Raw genomic sequence first — 19924 nt, forward strand, 5'->3', positions numbered from 1 at the left:
CTCTCCTCGGCAGTGAGCCTGCTTCCTCCTCTCTCTCTCTCTCTCTCTGCATGCCTTTCTGCCTACCTGTGATCTCTCTCTGTCAAATAAATGAATAAAATCTTTTAAAAAATAAATAATGTAGACAAATTGAAAAAAATTATAGTATGTTACCAGTATAAGAAGAATCAATAAGAGAAATAATTTTTTAAATGGACAAAGTAGCTGAATATGTAATATAAAGGAGAAAAGTTATAAATGGCCATTGAACAGTTAACAGTTGAACAAATATATTACTATTTCAACAAATATGGGTTAAAATAAGAAAAAGACACCCCCCATCTGAATGAGTGAGTGAGAAATGAAAATTGGTGCAGTAATTTGAAGCGTAATTGGGCAGTGTATTTTAAAACTAAAAGTGTTCATAAGCTTAACCTAATCTTTTATTTACTTAAAGAAATGTATCCTGCAAAACGGCTCTGCAAATACACAGGAATGTTCATCATAGCAAATATAAATGATTAGATCAAAAAGTTAGAACACATATTAATCAGTAGGAGAAATTTGTCAGCTATCCACAATGTGTTCTGTGAAAAGTGAGTTGCAAAATATCTTTTTATGTGATTAAGTATAGATAACATAGTTTAAGAAATGAATATATTCCATTTAGTGTACCTTAATTTAAAAAACTTTCTGTAATGGTGGACACTTAAATTCCTTCCACTTTTCCACTAGTATAAATAAGGCTGTGATGAACATTCTTGTGCATACAGTTTGGTGTATACTTGCTGCTTCTTTCTTTGGAGTGAATCCAGGAATTGCTGAGTCATAAGTTGTATCCAATTTACATTTGGTATATAGTGCCAAATGCAGTTTATACGAAAAGGTAGTATAAAAGTTGGGATTTTAAAATGAAGCCATAAAATTGAATAAATTATGTAGTATGACCTAGGATATTACAAAAGCTAGTTTGAAGTTATTACTACTAAATTAGATTTTTAAAAAAAGAAATGTTAAATATCCTATTTATTATATCTGTCTATTTTTAAAAGATTTATTTATTTATATATTTGACAAGCAGAAATCACAAGTAGGCAGAGGGGGAACAGGGAGCCTGATGTGGGACTGGATCCCGGGACTCCAGGATCATGACCTAAGCTGAAGGCAGTCGCTTAACCAACTGAGCCACTCAGGCACCCCCCTCTTTATTTATTTTTAAGATAAATCATATTATAAACTTATAGGAAAGTTGCAAGCATAAAGATTCCTGTATGCCCTGTACACAGTTTTACCGAATGTTAACATTTTATATAACACAGCACATTGACAGAACTAACAAATTAAATTGGCATACTACTGATAACTAATTACATACTTTAGTTTTTCCATTAATCTCTTTTGGTTTTGGTTCCAGGATCCAATGTAGAATACTGCCTTGTATTCAGCTGCCATTTCTCCTTCTCATCTAGTCTATGATAGTTTCTCAGTCTTTGCATATTTTTTTTATGACCTTGACAGTTTTGAAGATTACTGATCAGGTATTTTGTAGAATGTCCCACAGTTTATGTCTGATGTTAGACTGGGTTTATAGGTTTATGATATCATGATTATCAGTGGTAATGTTAACTTTTATCACTTGGTTTAAAATAGTAGTCTGCCAGGCTTCTCTCCTAGAAAGTTATTATTTTCCCTTTCCATACCCTATCGTTTGGAATCTGATCACTAGTTCAGCATTTGCTTAAGGGCAGGGGGATAAATAAGCTCCACCTCCAGACCCAAAAGGTTGTATATACTGTCTTTCGCACAGCAGAATTTTTTTATTTTGATAGCCTAATTTATCAGTTATTTCTGTTACGGATTATGCTTTTGGTATTAATGTAAAGATCATTGCCAAACCCAAAACTGATTTGTTAAATAGTTTTGTTGAGATACAATTTATATAATATAAAATTCACCCATTTAAAGTATACAATTCATTGTTTTTTGTGTGTATATTTTTAGAGTTGTGCAGCCATTACCAGTTTTAGAACATTTCATAACCTCATAAAGAAACCCCATTTGCATTAGCAGTTACTCCCATTTTATCCCTAAGCTCCCTAAGTCCTAGCCAATGATTAATCTGTTTTATGTCAGTATAGATTTGCCATACATAATGAACATTACCTATAGATGGAATTATGTATGTGGTCTTTTGTGACTGACTTTTTGAACTTAGTATGGTATATTATTCAAGATTTATCTATGTTGTAGCACATATTCTTTTTAATTGCCAAACAATATTCCATTATGTAGATATACTTACCACGTTTTGTTCATCTCTTGATGAACATTTGTATTTTTTCTGCTTTCTGGCTGTCATGCATACTGCTGCTATGAACATTTGTATGCAAGTTTTTCTGTGGACATATGTTTTCATTTCTCTTGCGTAAATAGCTAGAAGTGGAATTGCTAAGTCATATAGTAATTCTATGTTTAGTGTTTTGAAAAATCCAAGATTGGTTTTTAGATATATACTTTCATTGTTTTGGAGTAAATAAAAGTGACTAGCTTTTCTGTTGTTCCTGAATAGGTAAGAGCTGCATGTAGTTGATTTGTCTCCATTTATAAATAATATCATTAAATGTTTTTAATGTTTCAGTAAGTAGCATTGAGCATGTATGTACATCAAGGACATATCCATGAATGGAGTGTGGTCTCTATCCTTAAGGAAATGGGAATGTACTATATAATAGAAGAAACATAGCTGTATAAACAATTTCAGTCCAGACTGATAGATGAAATAATAGAGACATTGTGGTATTTCAGAGGAGAGGGAGTTAGCCTATCTACTTGAGAGAGATCAACAATGGCTGAAGAGGAGATAGAGGATTAGATCTTGTTTGATAGTAAGTTGGTCAGATAACGTGGGGCAAGTCATTTTAGACTGATGATCAATATCTGCTAAGATATGGAGATATGAAGCAGTATGGTAAGGTGAACAATTACAAATAATTGGGCATTGGTAGCATGTTGGGGAGAGTATCTAGAAATAAAAGACTGGAGAACCAGATAGTAACAAGGTCTAAAAGCCCATTTTATGCTATAAGAATTTGGATTCCTCCCCCTCCCCAATCAGTGTCTCAAACCGGATCACTGTGTGTATGTGTGTCTGTGTGTGTGTACACTGGCAAAACATGGCACATCTTCCTGGAGTTTGAATTTTATTTGAAGATTTGGGCATAAAATAATTTTTGCATTAAAACAGTCAGATTTTTATGGAATTGAATATTACATTGTACATTTTCTAGTTAAGTTTTATGTAATTTTAGTGCTTTTTAGGGATGCTTTGACTACTCTAAAAGTACACAAGGTACACTAGGTTTCTTTAGACAAAGAATAGCAATCTTTTGGTCAGTTTATTCATAGCTTTTATTGGTGTATTTCATCCTGACATTTAAAAAAACTTAACAATTAGGATGTGTCTCACAGTCTGTAGTGGTACATAAAATTATAGTGCACTTTATATTCTCAGATCTTAGTCTAGGTGGATGTGTCTTTTTCACATTAGAAAGCAATAGTCACTATAGAAAATTTGAAATATATAGAAAATGTGAGGAATAAAATAACTGAAATCCCACTGCACTTAGAAGTGATTGCAAATATTTTGCTATATTTCCTTCTGGTCTTTTTTCTGTTCACACGTACCAGTATATATTTGTTTATGTATTTGTGCAGTTTATTCTGTTTATTTCCTCAACATTATATGTTGAGTATCATTCTATGTGATTATTCTTTTTTACTTAAATTCAATTAACATATAATGTATTATTGGTTTCAGAGGTAGAGGTCAGTGATTCATCAGTCTTATATAATAACCAGTGCTCATTACATCACATGCCCTCCTTAATGTCCATCACCCAGTTACCCCATCCCCCGACCCCTCTCTCTTCCGGTAACCCTCAGTTTGTTTCCCAAGACTAAGAGTCTCTTACAGGGGCGCCTGGGTGGCTCAGTGGGTTAAAGCCTCTGCCTTGGGCTCAGGTCATGATCCCAGGGTCCTGGGATCGAGCCCCGTGTGGGGCTCTCTGCTCAGCAGGGAGCCTTCTTCCTCCCCTCTCTCTGCCTGCCTCTCTGCCTACTTGTGATTTCTGTCTGTCAAATAAATAAAATCTTTAAAAAAAAAAAAGTCTCTTACAGTTTGTCTCCCTTTCTGATTCCGTCTTGTTTTATTTTTTTAACACAGTTTTAAATGTTGCCTAATACTCCATTATATGTATATAAAATTATTTAATCTTTACATTTTAAAAAACATTTTATTGTAAAAATCTTGGTTCCACATTATATCTAACTTCCTTAGGATAAATTTCTAGAAGTAGAATTTATTGGATATGAATTGTGACTTTTTTTTAGAGATTCTTAAGAAAAATCATCCATTTGATTTCTAGAAAGTGAGATTGAAGAGTCTGATTGAAATCATTTTGAATTGCTGGTAACCCTGAAACTATAAATTCTCAATCTTTCTGCCACTTTTGCTAACTGGAGATTATTTAGAGACTGATTAGCTAGTTAGTGGCCTCTCAAGACTTACGTTGTCTATTTGTGCTTTGCTTACTGTGCTGTGGAGTAATATCTCATATCTCTGAATCTTAGCTTTCAGCCAGCATCACCTAGCTCAACAAAGTAGACAATCAGAAATTGGTAAAAGGGTCTAATGATTGCATAATCCTATTTATTGGTCTTGGAATTAATGAGGGCTTGCCGAATTTGTAATTTTGCATGAGGCAAATTCTGTAAGTAACAAGTTGTTACTTATTATGGGAAGAACATATAACCACTATAAGAAGGATTGGAACTTTTGAGAATTTTACAGTTTTAAATAAGTGACTAGCTTGGGATTCACTGAAACATGACATTTGAGAACACTGTTGAAGTACCTGAGAGAATTAGCCAAGCAGATGTTTGAGGGAAGGGACTGGCATACAGAGGAACAGCCAGTGTGAAGGCTTTGGGAGGAATATATCTGGCATGTTCGAGAGGCAGAGGGAGAAGCCACTGTGGCTGGGGAGGATTGAGCAAGAATAGTAGGATGATGTCAGAGAAGTAAGGAAATAGGCTAGGTCATGTAGCGTCTTGTTGGCCACTGTAAGGTCTTTGACTTTTGCTCTGGCTGAGAGGGCAAGGCATAGAGAGTTTTGTGCAGAGGAGTGACATGCTCTGACTTGTGTTTTTAAGATTATCACCTAGGGTTAAGAATAAAATATGGAGTATGGAGAGTATGGAGAGTAAAGGATAGACACGGCGAAATCAGTTAAGAAGTGATTGTAGTAATTCTAGGAAGAGGTGATAGTGGCTTGGTCCAGCATGTTAACAGTGTTGAGAGTGGAAAGTTATCAGATTGGAGATAATATTTCAAAGGTAGAGCTAACATGTTTTCCTGAATGATAGGATGTGGTGTGTAAGGGAAAAAAAGGAGTCAAGAATACTTCCTAAATTTCAGCAAAATTGAACTGTCAACAGAAATATAGGTAAAGGTTTTGGGTGAAACCATCTCTTCAGTTTCATACACATTAAATTTGAGAGGTCTGTTACCCAAGTAGATATATTTTATAAGCAATTTGAATATATAAACGCAAAGCTTAAGAGAGAGATCTGGACTAGCCATAAAATTGCTTGACATGTAGATGGCTTTTAAAGCCACCAAAGAAATAAAGGTAAACAGAGAAGAAAACACTGTGAAAGATTAAGACTTGAGATGCATAGTGTTAACTCTGGGAGAGGAGGAGGAGCCAGCAAAGGCAACTGAGAAATGTTAATGAGGTTGAAAAAATATCCTTAGCATGGTTGCAAGAATGTGGAAGTCAAGTAAAGAAAGTATACCAGCAGAGACCAAACTGTCAAAAGCTGCTGATATGTCAAGATGAGAACTGAGAATTTGTCATTGGATTTAGCAACATGGTGGTAATTTGTGAATTTGACAAGCAGCTTTGATAGAAAGGTAGTGGCCAGATCCCTCCTAACTGGATTTGAAAAGCAAATATGAAGAAAGATTTAGAAACTGAGAGGATAGACAACACTTAAGGGCTTTTGCTGTAGTGAAGTTGAGTAATGGGGCAGAAGAAGCTTATGAGAGAAGTGGGGTGAGGAGATTTAAGGTGAGAATGAAAATAAGAATGATAGATTCTGGTTAGAAAAGGGTAAACTTAATGATAGAAGAGAAAGAGGATAGTATTGCTGCAGCCAAAACCTTGAACAAGTGAATAAGGATGTGATATTACTGATGGAAAGATTGTTATAAAAATAGCAGTATTCTCCTGTAGTAGAGGGTGACCAAATATATACCTGCAAATGCTGGCAGTTAAGTATATATGTGTGTGTGGTGGTAAATCTGTGGCAGTTTTCTTCTGATTGTTTAATTTGATTCAGGGTGGTAGCCAAAAACATCTTAGCTACGAATGAGGATCAGTGGGAGTGCCACGCAAGGTTTGAGAAGAGGGAAGAAAGTGTAAAATATGGTTTCTAGCAGAGTGGAGAGTGAACAGACCAGTGAAATATGATGCCAAGCAGAATTAGGAGCCAGCTTTAGATTTGTGATTGGGAATTTAAAGTGGATCAGTCAACATGATTTCATGTATTTTTCCAGATTTATTTAACTGCATAGGTACTGACAGAGTTAGTTGAAGACTTGGATTTAACTAGAATCATGATTTTGCCAAACTAAGTATAATGAAGCAGAAGAGAGCCAAGGTGTATGCAAGAGAGTGATTGTAATGACTGTGTGATTTAATCTGGAGAGATAAGAAAAAGAAGCAGTCAGTGCAGTGAAGTGTAGTAAGATGGGATAGGATGAGTGGATTGGAGGTCTTGGTTGGGCTGGGGATTGGGAGTTGAGTTATTAGAGGGAGTGAACAGGAAAGTTGCTAAGGAGTACTCAAAGGGTGTAAGATTTGAAATTGAAATTATGGGAGGATTATAATTATTGATAATGCAAGAACTAGTATGTGACCATGGAAATGAGTGGCTAAGATAAGGTACAGGATGAGATCATAATGTACAAGAAGAGGAAGTTAAAGGTATTGAGAGACCAGGTTATTAGAAGTGTCATCCGTGGATATAATAAAAACTCTAAGAATTTAATAAAGTATAATAAAAACAGGTGAATCCTGGAGAGGTCAGTAAACCAGGAACTAAAATTGTCTGACAATGAAATGTTATGACCTGAGAGTCAGTAGGTTACAGCAATAATGATAGATAGTGAGAAATGCAACCTAATAACATGAAAATCAAAGCTGGCAGATGGGGGTATAGAGATAGTAGTGGAGTTCACCTATCCCACTTTCAGGGGCAATGGTATAAGGCATGCGAGTAAATGTAAAGGTTATCCCTTGAGAGCTGCAAGGAAATCAGTGTCCTTTGTGGGAAGCTGGGTTTCAATTAGAGCAGGGGTTGACAGACTATATAGCCCAAAGGCTAAATCTGGCCCACCACCTGTTTTTGTATGTCTTATGAACAAAGAACGTTTTTTATATTTTTAAAATGATTGATGAAGGGTCAAAAGAAGAAATATATGTCATGACATGTGAAAGTTATATAAAATTCAGATTTCATTGTCCATAAATAAAGTTTTATTGGGACATTGCCACATTCATTCTTAGGTATTGTCTGTGACTGGTTTTGTGCTCCAGTGGCTGAATTGAGTAGTTGTGACAGAAATCATACTAGACATTGTTACTGGTTCACACTGCTACTCAGCAGTATATTCATTGTTACTGGTTCACACTGCTACACAGTGGTACAGTTAAATGGAACAGTGTTTCATGTATTGTCACCATACCACAGCATTTTATTTTTTATTGCCAGTGCATACCACTTGTGTCAAAAACAAAAAAAAAGAAAACTGAACTTTGAATGTTGTCATTTTGAGGCACAGTGGACTGTGGATTGTTTTTGTGAAGTTAAAAGGCAAAGCATTGTGTTTATTTTGCAGTGACACTGTACCTGTGCTAGAAAAATATATATTGATGTTACCAGAGTGAGTCCTTATAATATTCCTAACTCACAGGAAAGCACCAGTCAGAAAAAATGGTAAAGTTGAAATGGAATATCTCATCAGAGAATTTTCTTCACAAAAATAAAAAAAGAATGGGGCTGTGACCTTACATTAGTTTATGAGTGGCTTATTACCCAAACAGGGAAAACCATTCACTAATGGTGAGTGTTTGCAGCAGCAAAAACAAAAAACAAGAAACAAAAAAAAAACGTAGAGAGAAAAATTTCCTTAAGACTGTTAGCTTTTTGGCAAGAACCATTGCTCAAAGAACTGAGGTCATCGAGAGCAACAGCAAGTCAATTAAAAAATAAGACAAACAATTTTGAGTGATTTTCCTTGACTCTTGTTTATTTGAGGAGTCAGTGCTAAGTTTGAAGGAACTAAAGAATTATCCTATGTAGTCTTCATGGAACAAGTACAGGCAAGAATATTTTTAAAGAAGTTGAGAAAATTCTAAGTGCAGCTTAAAGAGGAGTCTGCTGAGGTGTGTAGGCCTTTAAAGCCTACAGTTATTTTGTATTGTATATCAGCAGGTACTTTGTGGAAAATATTTGAATCTATCATGTGTTATTGAACCACAGTGTGGGTGGTACACACATTTACTCTTATGGCCTTACATCATCAGTTCTGTAAATTTTTGTCAGAAATTGTAACTAAACATCCAGTTTATCTCAGTATAAACTAAGTCGATGTCTTAGTGGTGGTGCTGTTTAATTGTGTGTGTGTGTGTTTTGCTTTTTTTTTTTTTTAGGGCCGTTATGGACTGAATTATGTATTGTCCCCTGCACCTACCATTCATATGTTGAAGCCTTAACACCCTAATGACTGTATTTGAAGATAGGGTCAATAAGGAGGCAGTTAAGGTTAAATGAGGTCATAAGGGTGGGGCTCTGATAAGATAGGATCAGTGTCCTTACCTTGTCCCACACCCACACTAGAGGAGGTCAAGTGAACACACAGGGATGGCAGCTGCCAAGAAGCCAAGAAAAGAGGCATAACAAAATCAAACATGCTGGTCCCCTGCTCTTGGACTTCAGGCTCTAGAACTGTGAAAAAATGAATGTTGTTTAAACCACTCAGTCTGTGGTATTTTGTATGGCAGCACAGCTAAGGTAGAGACCAAGTTGAAGGTTTTTAGAGCCACTCCCAATTGTTAACTGAGTTTTCATTAAATACTAATAGACTTTGGAAGCTATTTCTTGTTAATGTTTCTTAATGAATACAACCTAAAATTAAAAGGCAAAACAACACTTTGATGCCATACTTAAATGTAATAAAGTCATTCTGACAACTAATGTTATTTGAATCATATATCAAGCTGCTTTATACACTTCCTGTGCTGTTAGAAATTAAAACAGGAAGCAAGCTCATCATTCCCACATAAATTTGCAGCAGATATATTTTCTGAGCTCAAACAGACTTTTCAGCCTATTTATGGCTCTAAACCTCACATAACTAGAGCTAGGGATCCTTTCTCAACCTCACAGGCTATTATGTAACACATCCTAGTTCAGGACTTTATAAACTCTCATCTGAAAATTTACAGTACTCCTAAAATTCTCCCCAATCCCAGTCTTGTCCTTATTGAGTTCATCTTTTTAAATATTTCCCAGAGTGGTTTAGCTGAAATGTAAATTTGACTGTTGTTTTTCTGCCTTATTTCTCTTCATGGTGCTTCTCAGTTCCCAGCAGATCCCACAGGACTCTCAGGGGTTGCTTTATGGAACAGTATAAAGTAGATGAAACTCCAGACCCTCTCTGATATCCTGACCACCTCACGACTACCTTCCTGAAGCAGAGCACTTTCTTTTCTATAAAATTGAATTGCTTTAAATTTTATTGTGAGATAAGATTTTTTTTCTGATTAAATACTAGTTCTGTAACTACTGGCCTACAGGTAAAGTTCAAGCTTCTTAACCAGTTGGGGGCTCTCCAGTGTCTCCTTTGAACACTTATCACAAACTTGATACTTCCACAGCACAGAGCTTCTTGTATGTGGTTCCTCTGTGCCTTTGCTTATATGGCCCATCTGCCTGTAGTATTCTGTTTTCTTCTCCCCACCTGGCTAACTGTTGTGCTTCATTTTAGACTTGTTTCGGGTGTTGCATTTTCAGAAAGCCTTTTCTAGCCACCTCCTTCCCAGGCAGGTTTGGGTTAAGTGTCTTAGTTTTCTACAAACTCTGTGCTTATCCTCCTTAGAGCTTTTTTTTTTCTTTAATACTTTCTTTTTCATTGTTTGTTTCTGTTCCATTTGCTAGAGTTTAAACTCCTTAAGAGGAGGAACTATGTAAAGTTATCTTTATATATAATCTACAGTGATTCTATAGAGCCTATATGGTAGACACAAATAATTGTGCAGTATATTGATTATTTCTATATCTTTCTGATGCATCTTGCAGTTGATATGTAACCTAAAGTGTACTTATGTTACCCTTGCGTAAAAATTTGCTTTCTTTTGCATGTGTTTATTGGTCATAAGGCACACAAACACTTAAGTTTAAATGTGCTTTTAAAGGGGCGCCTGGGTGGCTCAGTGGGTTAAGCCGCTGCCTTCGGCTCAGGTCATGATCTCAGGGTCCTGGGATCGAGTCCCGCATCGGGCTCTCTGCTCAGCGGGGAGCCTGCTTCCCTCTCTCTCTCTCTCTCTGCCTGCCTTTCTGTCTACTTGTGATCTCTCTCTGTCAAATAAATAAATAAAATCTTAAAAAAAATGTGCTTTTAAAAAGAAAGACACGAATATAATACAGAGTTTTTATTAACAACTAGAACTTAAGTTTAATAGCTGTTCTGTATTTTGTGCTTCTGAAATGTGAAGCTTTTCCATGTAATCTCATGCCAATGTTGACCCATGTGGATTAAAATAGCCCTATTTTAATCTATGACCAAATTAGGAATTAGAATATCTTTCCAGTGGGGATTTGTAAATTATTGTAGTTTGTAGCGTGACAGGTTTATATAAATAATTGCAGTGATTTGCACTGTGTGTTTTAAGTTAAAATCTAGGTTCAAATAGAGAAACGTATTGATGCATGTATTTTTTTCAACATTGGATAGCTTCGATTATGTATATTTTCTTGAAGAGATTATCAAAACTGACTTGATAAAAAGAAACTTTTATTTCACTAATCTAAAATATATACCCATGATCCCTCAGTGCAGATTTGCTCCTTACTTAACTGATTGTCCTCCATGTGTGTTAGTAGTGTATTTATTTTCTGAAATATCTATCAAGTTAGATTTTTTTTATTTTTTATTTTTTTTAAAGATTTTATTTATTTATTTGACAGAGAGAGATCACAAGCAGATGGAGAGGCAGGCAGAGAGAGAGGAGGAAGCAGGCTCCCTGCTGAGCAGAGAGCCCGATGCGGGACTCGATCCCAGGACCCTGAGACCATCACCCGAGCCGAAGGCAGCGGCTTAACCCACTGAGCCACCCAGGCGCCCTATCAAGTTAGATTTTAATGAAAATATTTTATTAGCTAGAGTGAAGTCATCCCAGAATTTATCTAGAACAATTCTTTTTTTCCATTTTGTATTTTATTTCTTCAGTATTCCAGCATTCATTGTTTATACACCACACCCAGTGCTCATGCTTAATACATGGAACATTTCTTTTATAACTGTTTATTATAAAGTAATTCTTAATCAATATTTTTTGTTTTTCAAGAACTTGAATGTAAAATAAACTGTTGTAATGCTTCAATGATTTAAAGTCACACTTTTCTTTTCATACAGATAAAGACACAATAAATAAAATTAGAGATTTACGAATGAAAGCTGAAGACTATGAAGTAGTGAAGGTGATTGGTAGAGGTGCATTTGGAGAAGTACAATTGGTAGGTTATTATAATGAGATTAAAAAAAATAAAATTAAAAATCCATTTGTGTGTCTAACATAATGTGAGATGATATTGTTTTTTATAAAATTATTGCTTTAAATTGCTCTAGGCAGTCTTGCCAAAGGATGTGAAAGCCTAGAGTCAATTCAGCAGTAGTATGAAATATTTTCCCCGAGCATCCATGGGTAGAGAAGAGGTTTCAAGTGTCAGAAGAAAAATCTTTACTTGTAATATTAGACTTCTAAAATGTTATGGAATCCTAAGCTTTATAAATAGAAAGCAGCATGCATAACAGAGTGGAGAAAGGGGAGTGTGCTATCATATAGGAAATAAAGACTTTTTTCTAACATTACTTGCTTTCTGGTCATTGAAGCCTTGACATCTAATTGGGATAATTCAGCAGAAGAGATTAAAAAAAAAAACAAACAAAACTAGAACAGTAATGTTATATTTAACAAGGTGTTAAAATCATTTGGTAATTTGTTCTGGTAAACACTGGGTAAAAGGTTCATTATTTTCTGTTTGCAATTTTAAAGGTAAGACATAAATCCACCAGGAAGGTATATGCTATGAAGCTTCTCAGTAAATTTGAAATGATTAAGAGATCCGATTCTGCTTTTTTCTGGGAAGAAAGGGACATCATGGCTTTTGCTAACAGCCCTTGGGTCGTCCAGGTATGATTTTGCTGCTGTTTCATTATTGCTGTAATAGTTTCTAACTAAAAATATTGGAGAAGCTTAGTTTGTTTTCTAGAACGTAATAGTTTATTTGGCAATTACAGAATTGTCTAACATATTGTTACTTTTTTTAAGTCATAAAATTTAATTTTATTGAATTGTCTCTAGGAGGAAAGTAAGGCCAAAGCAAAATAATTAATGTGCCTGTAGACTTTAAATATTAGAAAATTTAAATAATCTGCTTTGTTTGAGGAAAGTCATATATTATCATCTTCTGATAGATACTTTATTTAATGTTGAAATTTAAGTTTTTTCCCCAAATATGATATCCTCTTATATTCTGTTTATTTAACCATCTATTCATCTATTTGTCTCATTTGTGGAGAGGAAGGAATGGGAAAATGAAGGAAGAGGGGAGTTAAGGTAATCCTTCAAATAATGTGTTGGCTGTAGGTTTTTCAGTGGGAAGAAAAATACAGTAGAAGTCGGTAGTTTTAAGTTCTAGTCTTAACTGTCAAAAACATCTCTGGGCCTCAGCTTCCTTGCTCAAAAATGTGGAAGTTGGCTTAGATTGGTTATTTTCACCTGTGGAGAATACCTCAGGTGAAATCATTGGGACAAGCAGGAATTTGAGGAGGTTATAATATGGGTTTTCCTTTTCTGCCTCAACTAGAGCAGCTCCATATTTTATGTCTTATGTATTGGGGTTATGTAAGGATGCATATGGGGGAAGTAAATCTTCTGGTTAAAAAAAAAAAAACAGCTGTTGGGTGGACTAGATCATTTCTAAATTCTTAACATGAATTTTATGACTTACCAATTTACAGGATATAATGAACAGTGTCCTAAGTAAAAACAGCAGTAATTGAAATAAAAAGGATCTGGAAAATATTTAAGAGTTATGTATGACTTTTTATATTTGAAATGTCTGCTCTGGTATTTTTTTGTTTTAAGATTTTATTTATTTGACAGAGATACAGCGAGAGAGGGAACACAAGCAAGGGAAGTGGTAGAGGGAGAAGCAGGGTTCCTGTTGAGCAGGGAGCCCCATTCAGGGCTTGATCCCAGGACTCTGGGATCATGACCCAAGCTGAAGGCAGACGCTTTAGGACTGATCCACCCAAGAGCCCATCTGCTCTGTTTTTATCAGCTGTGTGGAGCAGAGATTTTTCAGGCTTGGTATCACTGACATTTTAGGCTATCACTTTGTTTTGTGGGCTGTCCTGTGCAGTATCAAATTTTCAGCAGTGTCCCTGACTTCTACGGGGGTGATGCCAGTATCACCTCTCCACGGGCTGCTTATCATTCATAACAACCAAAACTGTATTTAGACATAGTTGAACATTTACCTGGTGGCGTTGGGATGGGGAAGGGTGGTCAGGTGACAATTATTTCCTCTGGTTAAGAACCAGTGATACAGAAAATCTTCAGTGTTCCGTAGGTGGTTAAAAGACATAGGACATAATTTTAATATTTACAACTTACTACTTGAAGCTTTGTTTTTCTTGACACATTGTCAAGAAAACTACCACCAAATCAACATTGTTTCTTTAATTGTGGTACCCAAATGGTAAATTATATACTTTAATCTGGGCTAGCCATGAGATGCCACTTAGTTTCTTATCCATCCCTAAAATATCTTTTTAAAATAACCAAGTCTGTTGAAACACTATTGAAAAAATGAAACAAGAAGATTTTAAGACACATGTCTGTGTAAATAAAGTATCAATTTCTCTAGGGCTCTATGTTATTTTAGTTTGATTCTGATCTCATGTTTACTTAAAATGTTCTTTTGTAAATTTGCTTTTTTTTTTTTTTAACTTCAACCTAGGTCACATAAATACATTTATACCTGGTATTCTTGCCAATTTCCTGTCAATGGATTGCACTCTTCCTGCTTGACTCTAGCTGCTGCCCTCTTCCTGTTACTTATTTTACTGCTCCTCCTCCCATTGACTATTACTTACTGAGCATCTGTTGTACCAGGTGCTTTCTACATTCACTGATCTTTTTAACAACTCTGAAAGGCAGTTAATCCTTGGTATATCTCCACTTACAGATTAATTTATGTTTCTCCTGATTAGACATTTTGCATTTGCAAACTGCCATTACTAGGTCCAGACTCTGACCAAGTAGCCCGTATAAAAGTCAAACAAGGTATAGTCCCTTACATTTTTCTGGAAGGGATTATAGTGACAGGGACTTAGGGAGGTTAAATAAATTGCCCAGTCACATGGCTAATGGACAGCTGAGCCTGTAGTTCAGTTTTTCAGACTTCTTGAGAATTGTTGTGTAGATATAAATTTAACAGTAGACCTCACAGGAGCACACGTTATATCAGAATCATAATCTCTTGGGGCGCCTGGGTGGCTCAGCGGGTTAAAGCCTCTGCCTTCGGCTCAGGTCATGATCCCAGGGTCCTGGGATCGAGCCCCACATCAGGCTCTCTGCTCAGTAGGGAGCCTGCTTCCCTTCCTCTCTCTCTGCCTGTCTCTCTGCCTACTTGTGATCTCTGTCTGTCAAATAAATAAATAAAATCTTAAAAAAAAAAAAAGATAATCTCTTTGCTTAGGTCACTTGTATATTCTTTGTTGAAGCTACTATAATTTTTAAAAATTCTCACTGTAAAAAATTGAATTAGTGTAGCAGTGTGTAGAGAAAACAGTTTTGATCTGACTCCTCAGAAATAACCACAGTTCCTTTGCATATGCAGGGGACTTTGTGATGTTTATGTTTGTGTGTTTTGTTTTTTTAAGAGTACCTTAGTTACTGCAATTTGACTATTTTAATTAAATTTTAACATTAGTATTTTTGTCATTTTTTAAATGAAACAGTTTTGCTTAATCTTAATGATTTTCTTGTATTTGTATAGCTTTTTTATGCATTCCAAGATGATCGTTATCTCTACATGGTGATGGAGTACATGCCTGGTGGAGATCTTGTAAACTTAATGAGCAACTATGATGTGCCTGAAAAATGGGCACGATTCTATACTGCAGAAGTAGTTCTTGCATTGGATGCAATCCATTCCATGGGTTTCATTCATAGGTAAAGATAAAAATGCTTTAAGTTTTTTCATTTGTTGGAGGGCAGGGGAAGCTGAAAAGTACTTAAACTTTATTAGGTTGACATTTCTACTCAAAACCCACCTATTCTCCATGTGAGATAAGTGGTATTTCAGAATTTAAATCAAAGTTCAGAGTTTTATTATTTCAGTTTAATGTTGATATAAATGTATTCTTTAATTTCCCTTAATCTGATTATATACTTTTATTTGGTTCTGAAAAATAAAAATTATAGGCTGGTTTTCTGAGGTATGTACCAGTTAAACACTTTTAATTTTTTATATGCAAATTAATTTGCTTTTGATTAGTTTTTTATATTCACAATTTTTAATATACAAATAAGTTGCTTTTAATTAGTGAATAGATCATATTTATTTGATAAAAGAACAGTTTCATTTGTTTTACGAACATCACTTGAATCCAATGCAGTTGCTGTGCTAAGTGCCAGGGATACAAAAATGAAAGTGATTTAGATCCTGTCCTGGGGTTATTTATGTACTTAAGTTAAAAAGTGTGTTTCAGTTATTTTTTTATGTCTGAATATTATGGTTTTTTATGGTTATTCTCTCTCAAATGGTTTGCTTTCCTCCTTGGAAGAATCAAACTCTTTTTAAAAGAAAGGGGAATATTAAATGCCTTTCTCTAAGGCATTAACATATAAAGGAATTTCCCTGCTGAAATTCAATTTATAGATATGGACAGAGTGAGCACATACAAATAAAAAATGGCCTTATCTACAATGAGTGGGGATATAGGGCCTAAAATAACTGCCTCATAGAATTTTTATCAGTGTCTGGTTTTAGAAACACTGTTTTTTTCCTCCCTCAGAGATGTGAAACCTGATAACATGCTGCTGGATAAATCTGGACATTTGAAGTTAGCAGATTTTGGTACTTGTATGAAGATGAATAAGGTTAAATAATTTTGCTAATTCAAGATAACTGCTTTTTAGAAAATGCTGTAAGAATGTACTAACCATAGCTAGACTTGTACAGAATTGATATGACCTGTCTTATTTGTTAAAATAGATGCCAGGATTTCAGTGTTTAATTAGTAACTTGTAAGTGATTTATATTTTCCTCTCTACTTAAGTGTTGATTGCCATATTTATTAAACCTTTTATAACAACTCTAATACACAGCTGGTAACTAGGAATGAAACTCATCATTAAACACTAAGACCAGTGTTAAAATTAGACTTTCATAAAAACTGGATTTCAGTGATATGTGTATTTTTTAGTGTTTTACTTAGCCTTCTGTTAACATGTAGAAGATCTTATTGCTTATTTTGGGAGTCAATCTTAAAAGATACCATCTGTCCTCATTATTTACAAAATAGATAACATACTTATAACTGAAGTGGCAAATATGCTACTTGTTTCAGTTGAAATAGTTTATATTCTTGGAAACTTAACACAGAACAATAGCCAAAAAGTTGTATTTATTATTTTAAAAGGAAAATTATTGCCTAGAAGGAAACACTACATGAGAACTTCTATGTGAACATTTAATTATAATTCTGTTGCATTAATATCAGCTAAAATAAGTAATAGGTATATATAGTCTTACATTTAGTTTTGGGGTGTTTTTTTTGGAGAGTTAAATTGCATATTAAGTAGATATTCAGTGTGCTCAGTATTATTACACCCTTTTCCATTACACATACTTCTGCATTTTATATTTGTACAGTTAATTCTTATATTTTCTTTTTTACAGTTTCAAGCATGGTTAGATTGAATGGCTATTTTAGTTAGAAAAAGTTTAATCAGTATTATGTATTAATGTTATCAAGTGATTCATCCTATCAGTCCCTTAATCTGCTTGCATTGGCTTATATACTTGTTCTCTGCAGTTATGATGAGGTCATTATATTGGCACAACTGGGTGGCAGTGTGTCTTTCTAATAAGTAATATTATAATGTAAAAATCACTAATGTATTCAGAAACACAAGCACACACATATTTTGAATACATTGTATATATAATATGTATATGTGATTAGCCTGTGTGTTCATTTTTGTCAAGTTTGCATTAGGTTTTGACATATTTTATAGCCCAAAGACACAGAGTTCTACAGGTTTTATTAGGAAAGTCATTTTAAATAATTCAGAATTTATATTTTTATTCTAGTTCAGAAGTTGACCTGCTTCTGTTTTTTAGGAAGGAATGGTACGATGTGATACAGCAGTTGGAACACCTGATTACATTTCCCCTGAAGTATTAAAATCTCAAGGTGGTGATGGCTATTATGGACGAGAATGTGACTGGTGGTCAGTTGGGGTATTTTTATATGAAATGCTTGTAGGTAAGTAAAGGAGAATTTTGTATACCTCTAACATAGTTGTTCATCTCAGAAGTTAGCCATTTGGCTTCTTCTAATAAGGCATTTATTGCATTAAGCTAAGTTAATTTTGTTTGTAGAAAACAAACTAATTGAAACCTGCTTTGTGTGTTTTTAAAAGCTATTTAGAAGATTTAAGCAACTTTGTGATGTTATTTCTTTTTTATATATTAAGTGTATGTCTTTAGTGCATATATAGTAATCTTTAAACATGTAACATTGACTCTTTTCCTTTGAAACTGGTTTTTTTAGTGTATCTTATTTGCTTTTGTTTTCCCTATCAATTTTTTCAGGTGATACACCTTTTTATGCAGATTCTCTGGTTGGAACTTACAGTAAGATTATGAATCATAAAAATTCACTTACTTTTCCTGATGATAATGATATATCAAAAGAAGCAAAAAATCTAATTTGTGCCTTCCTTACTGACAGGTAAACAATCTTAACATTGAACTTTAATTTATTCTAAGGAAATTCTCATTTTGCTGCTCAGTATTTGAGGTGTGTATCTCAGCTCCTGTATTTGAAGTGGTGGAATAAAAATAATACCATCCCCCAAATCATTAATGATAGTGAAATACAGTGTTTTGTGATATTCTGGATGGCTTTCTGGATCTCAAAGCACTTGTCTTACCTAAGAAATTGGGATAATACTCTTTTCTGATGGCTAGATCAGATGATTTTTTTAAGGTTCATTGTTGAATTTTTAATTTGGTCAAGTATAAAAATTATATTTTCTTGAGTCTGAGGGTTTTTTGACATGTAACATCTCTGAAATTAGAGTGCATCTTATACTACCATATATTAATTAGGAACATTTTTTTCCTAGTGATGGAAAAATTATGCATCTTCTAATTGATGCCATTTAAGATAATTCAGTATTGTATAGTTGAAATTTGCTAAGAGAGTAGAATTTAAATGTTCTTACCAAAAAGAAAGGTAAATAGAAGAGGTGATAGATGTGTTAATTCTCAGTGGGAGAATCCTTTCACAATGTGTACATATGTCAAAACACTTTTTACACTTCACATATCTTAAGATTTTTGTCAGTTATACCTCAATAGAGCTGGAAAAAAGATTTAATTATATACAATTATATGTTTGTTGAAATTAAGTAAATAGTGCAAACCTATAAAGATGTATGTATTTCCGACCTCCTTACCTCTAGAGATGGTCATTGGTATGATGTCTTTCAGATTCAGTAAGCATTTTTATAAATGTATATTCATGTATGTGTTTTAGAAACAAAAATAGTATATTATGTGTACCCCTATGGTTTACTTTTTAAATTTAAACATGAACCACATGACTTACTAAAATTATGTTATTAAAATTATTAATATTTATGTTTGTATATTGTTAATTTAAACATTAGGGAGGCCTAGTACTTTTACATATATTTCAGTTTCAGATTCACTTTAATATTAAATGTACTGCCCTACATATGGTCCTTTAGAGCCTGAAATGTACAGTCTTTTGTATTTTTACATTTTAATACATGTGCTTTATAAATATAAATACTGTGCTGTGTATTAGGTGCTAGGAATATAGAAATGAAAAAGATACACAGCCACTCTTCTCCACTGCCTCATACTCCTTTGAGGGAAACAGACAAGTGAATGAGATGTTTATTGTACAGAAAGTTAAGTACTTGAGTTAAGTACTGCCTGTCTGTTATAGAACCATGGAGAGGTTCCCTGATCCAGTCTGGGAGAGTCCGTGAATGTTTGTTCGGAAGGTGTCACATTATATCAAAAGCAGTTTATCTTTTAACTCATGAAAAGATTTGGAATTTGGGGTATTCTTGTTTATAAGCACTGAAGTAGAAAACAGAAGTTGCGAAGTTCCCCTTTCCAAATCTACTAAAGGCATATTTTTAAACATTTTATTTATATGTTCACCTAAGAGGCCGGGAATCCCATTAAAACTCTCAGTTTTGTAGTAATGTCAAGAATTAGTTGTCATTGGTTTCTGATAGGTCAGAAATATTTATAATAA

General features: G+C 34.3%; 1 protein-coding gene across 3 annotated transcripts in view; it reads left to right on the forward strand.

Moving 5' to 3' along the window:
* ROCK1 (Rho associated coiled-coil containing protein kinase 1) overlaps positions 1 to 19924 on the forward strand; it is a 150471-nt gene that overhangs the window by 50311 nt on the left and 80236 nt on the right. For all 3 annotated transcript variants that reach the window (XM_047696920.1, XM_047696921.1, XM_047696922.1), the window contains exons 3-8: positions 11741 to 11841; positions 12381 to 12518; positions 15394 to 15569; positions 16415 to 16499; positions 17746 to 17890; positions 18220 to 18358. In XM_047696920.1, coding sequence (XP_047552876.1) covers positions 11741 to 11841; positions 12381 to 12518; positions 15394 to 15569; positions 16415 to 16499; positions 17746 to 17890; positions 18220 to 18358 — 784 coding nt within the window. The remainder of the gene's footprint in view (positions 1 to 11740; positions 11842 to 12380; positions 12519 to 15393; positions 15570 to 16414; positions 16500 to 17745; positions 17891 to 18219; positions 18359 to 19924) is intronic.

The sequence above is a fragment of the Lutra lutra genome, chromosome 12 (genome assembly GCF_902655055.1).
Source record: "Lutra lutra chromosome 12, mLutLut1.2, whole genome shotgun sequence".
Lineage (NCBI taxonomy): Eukaryota > Metazoa > Chordata > Mammalia > Carnivora > Mustelidae > Lutra > Lutra lutra.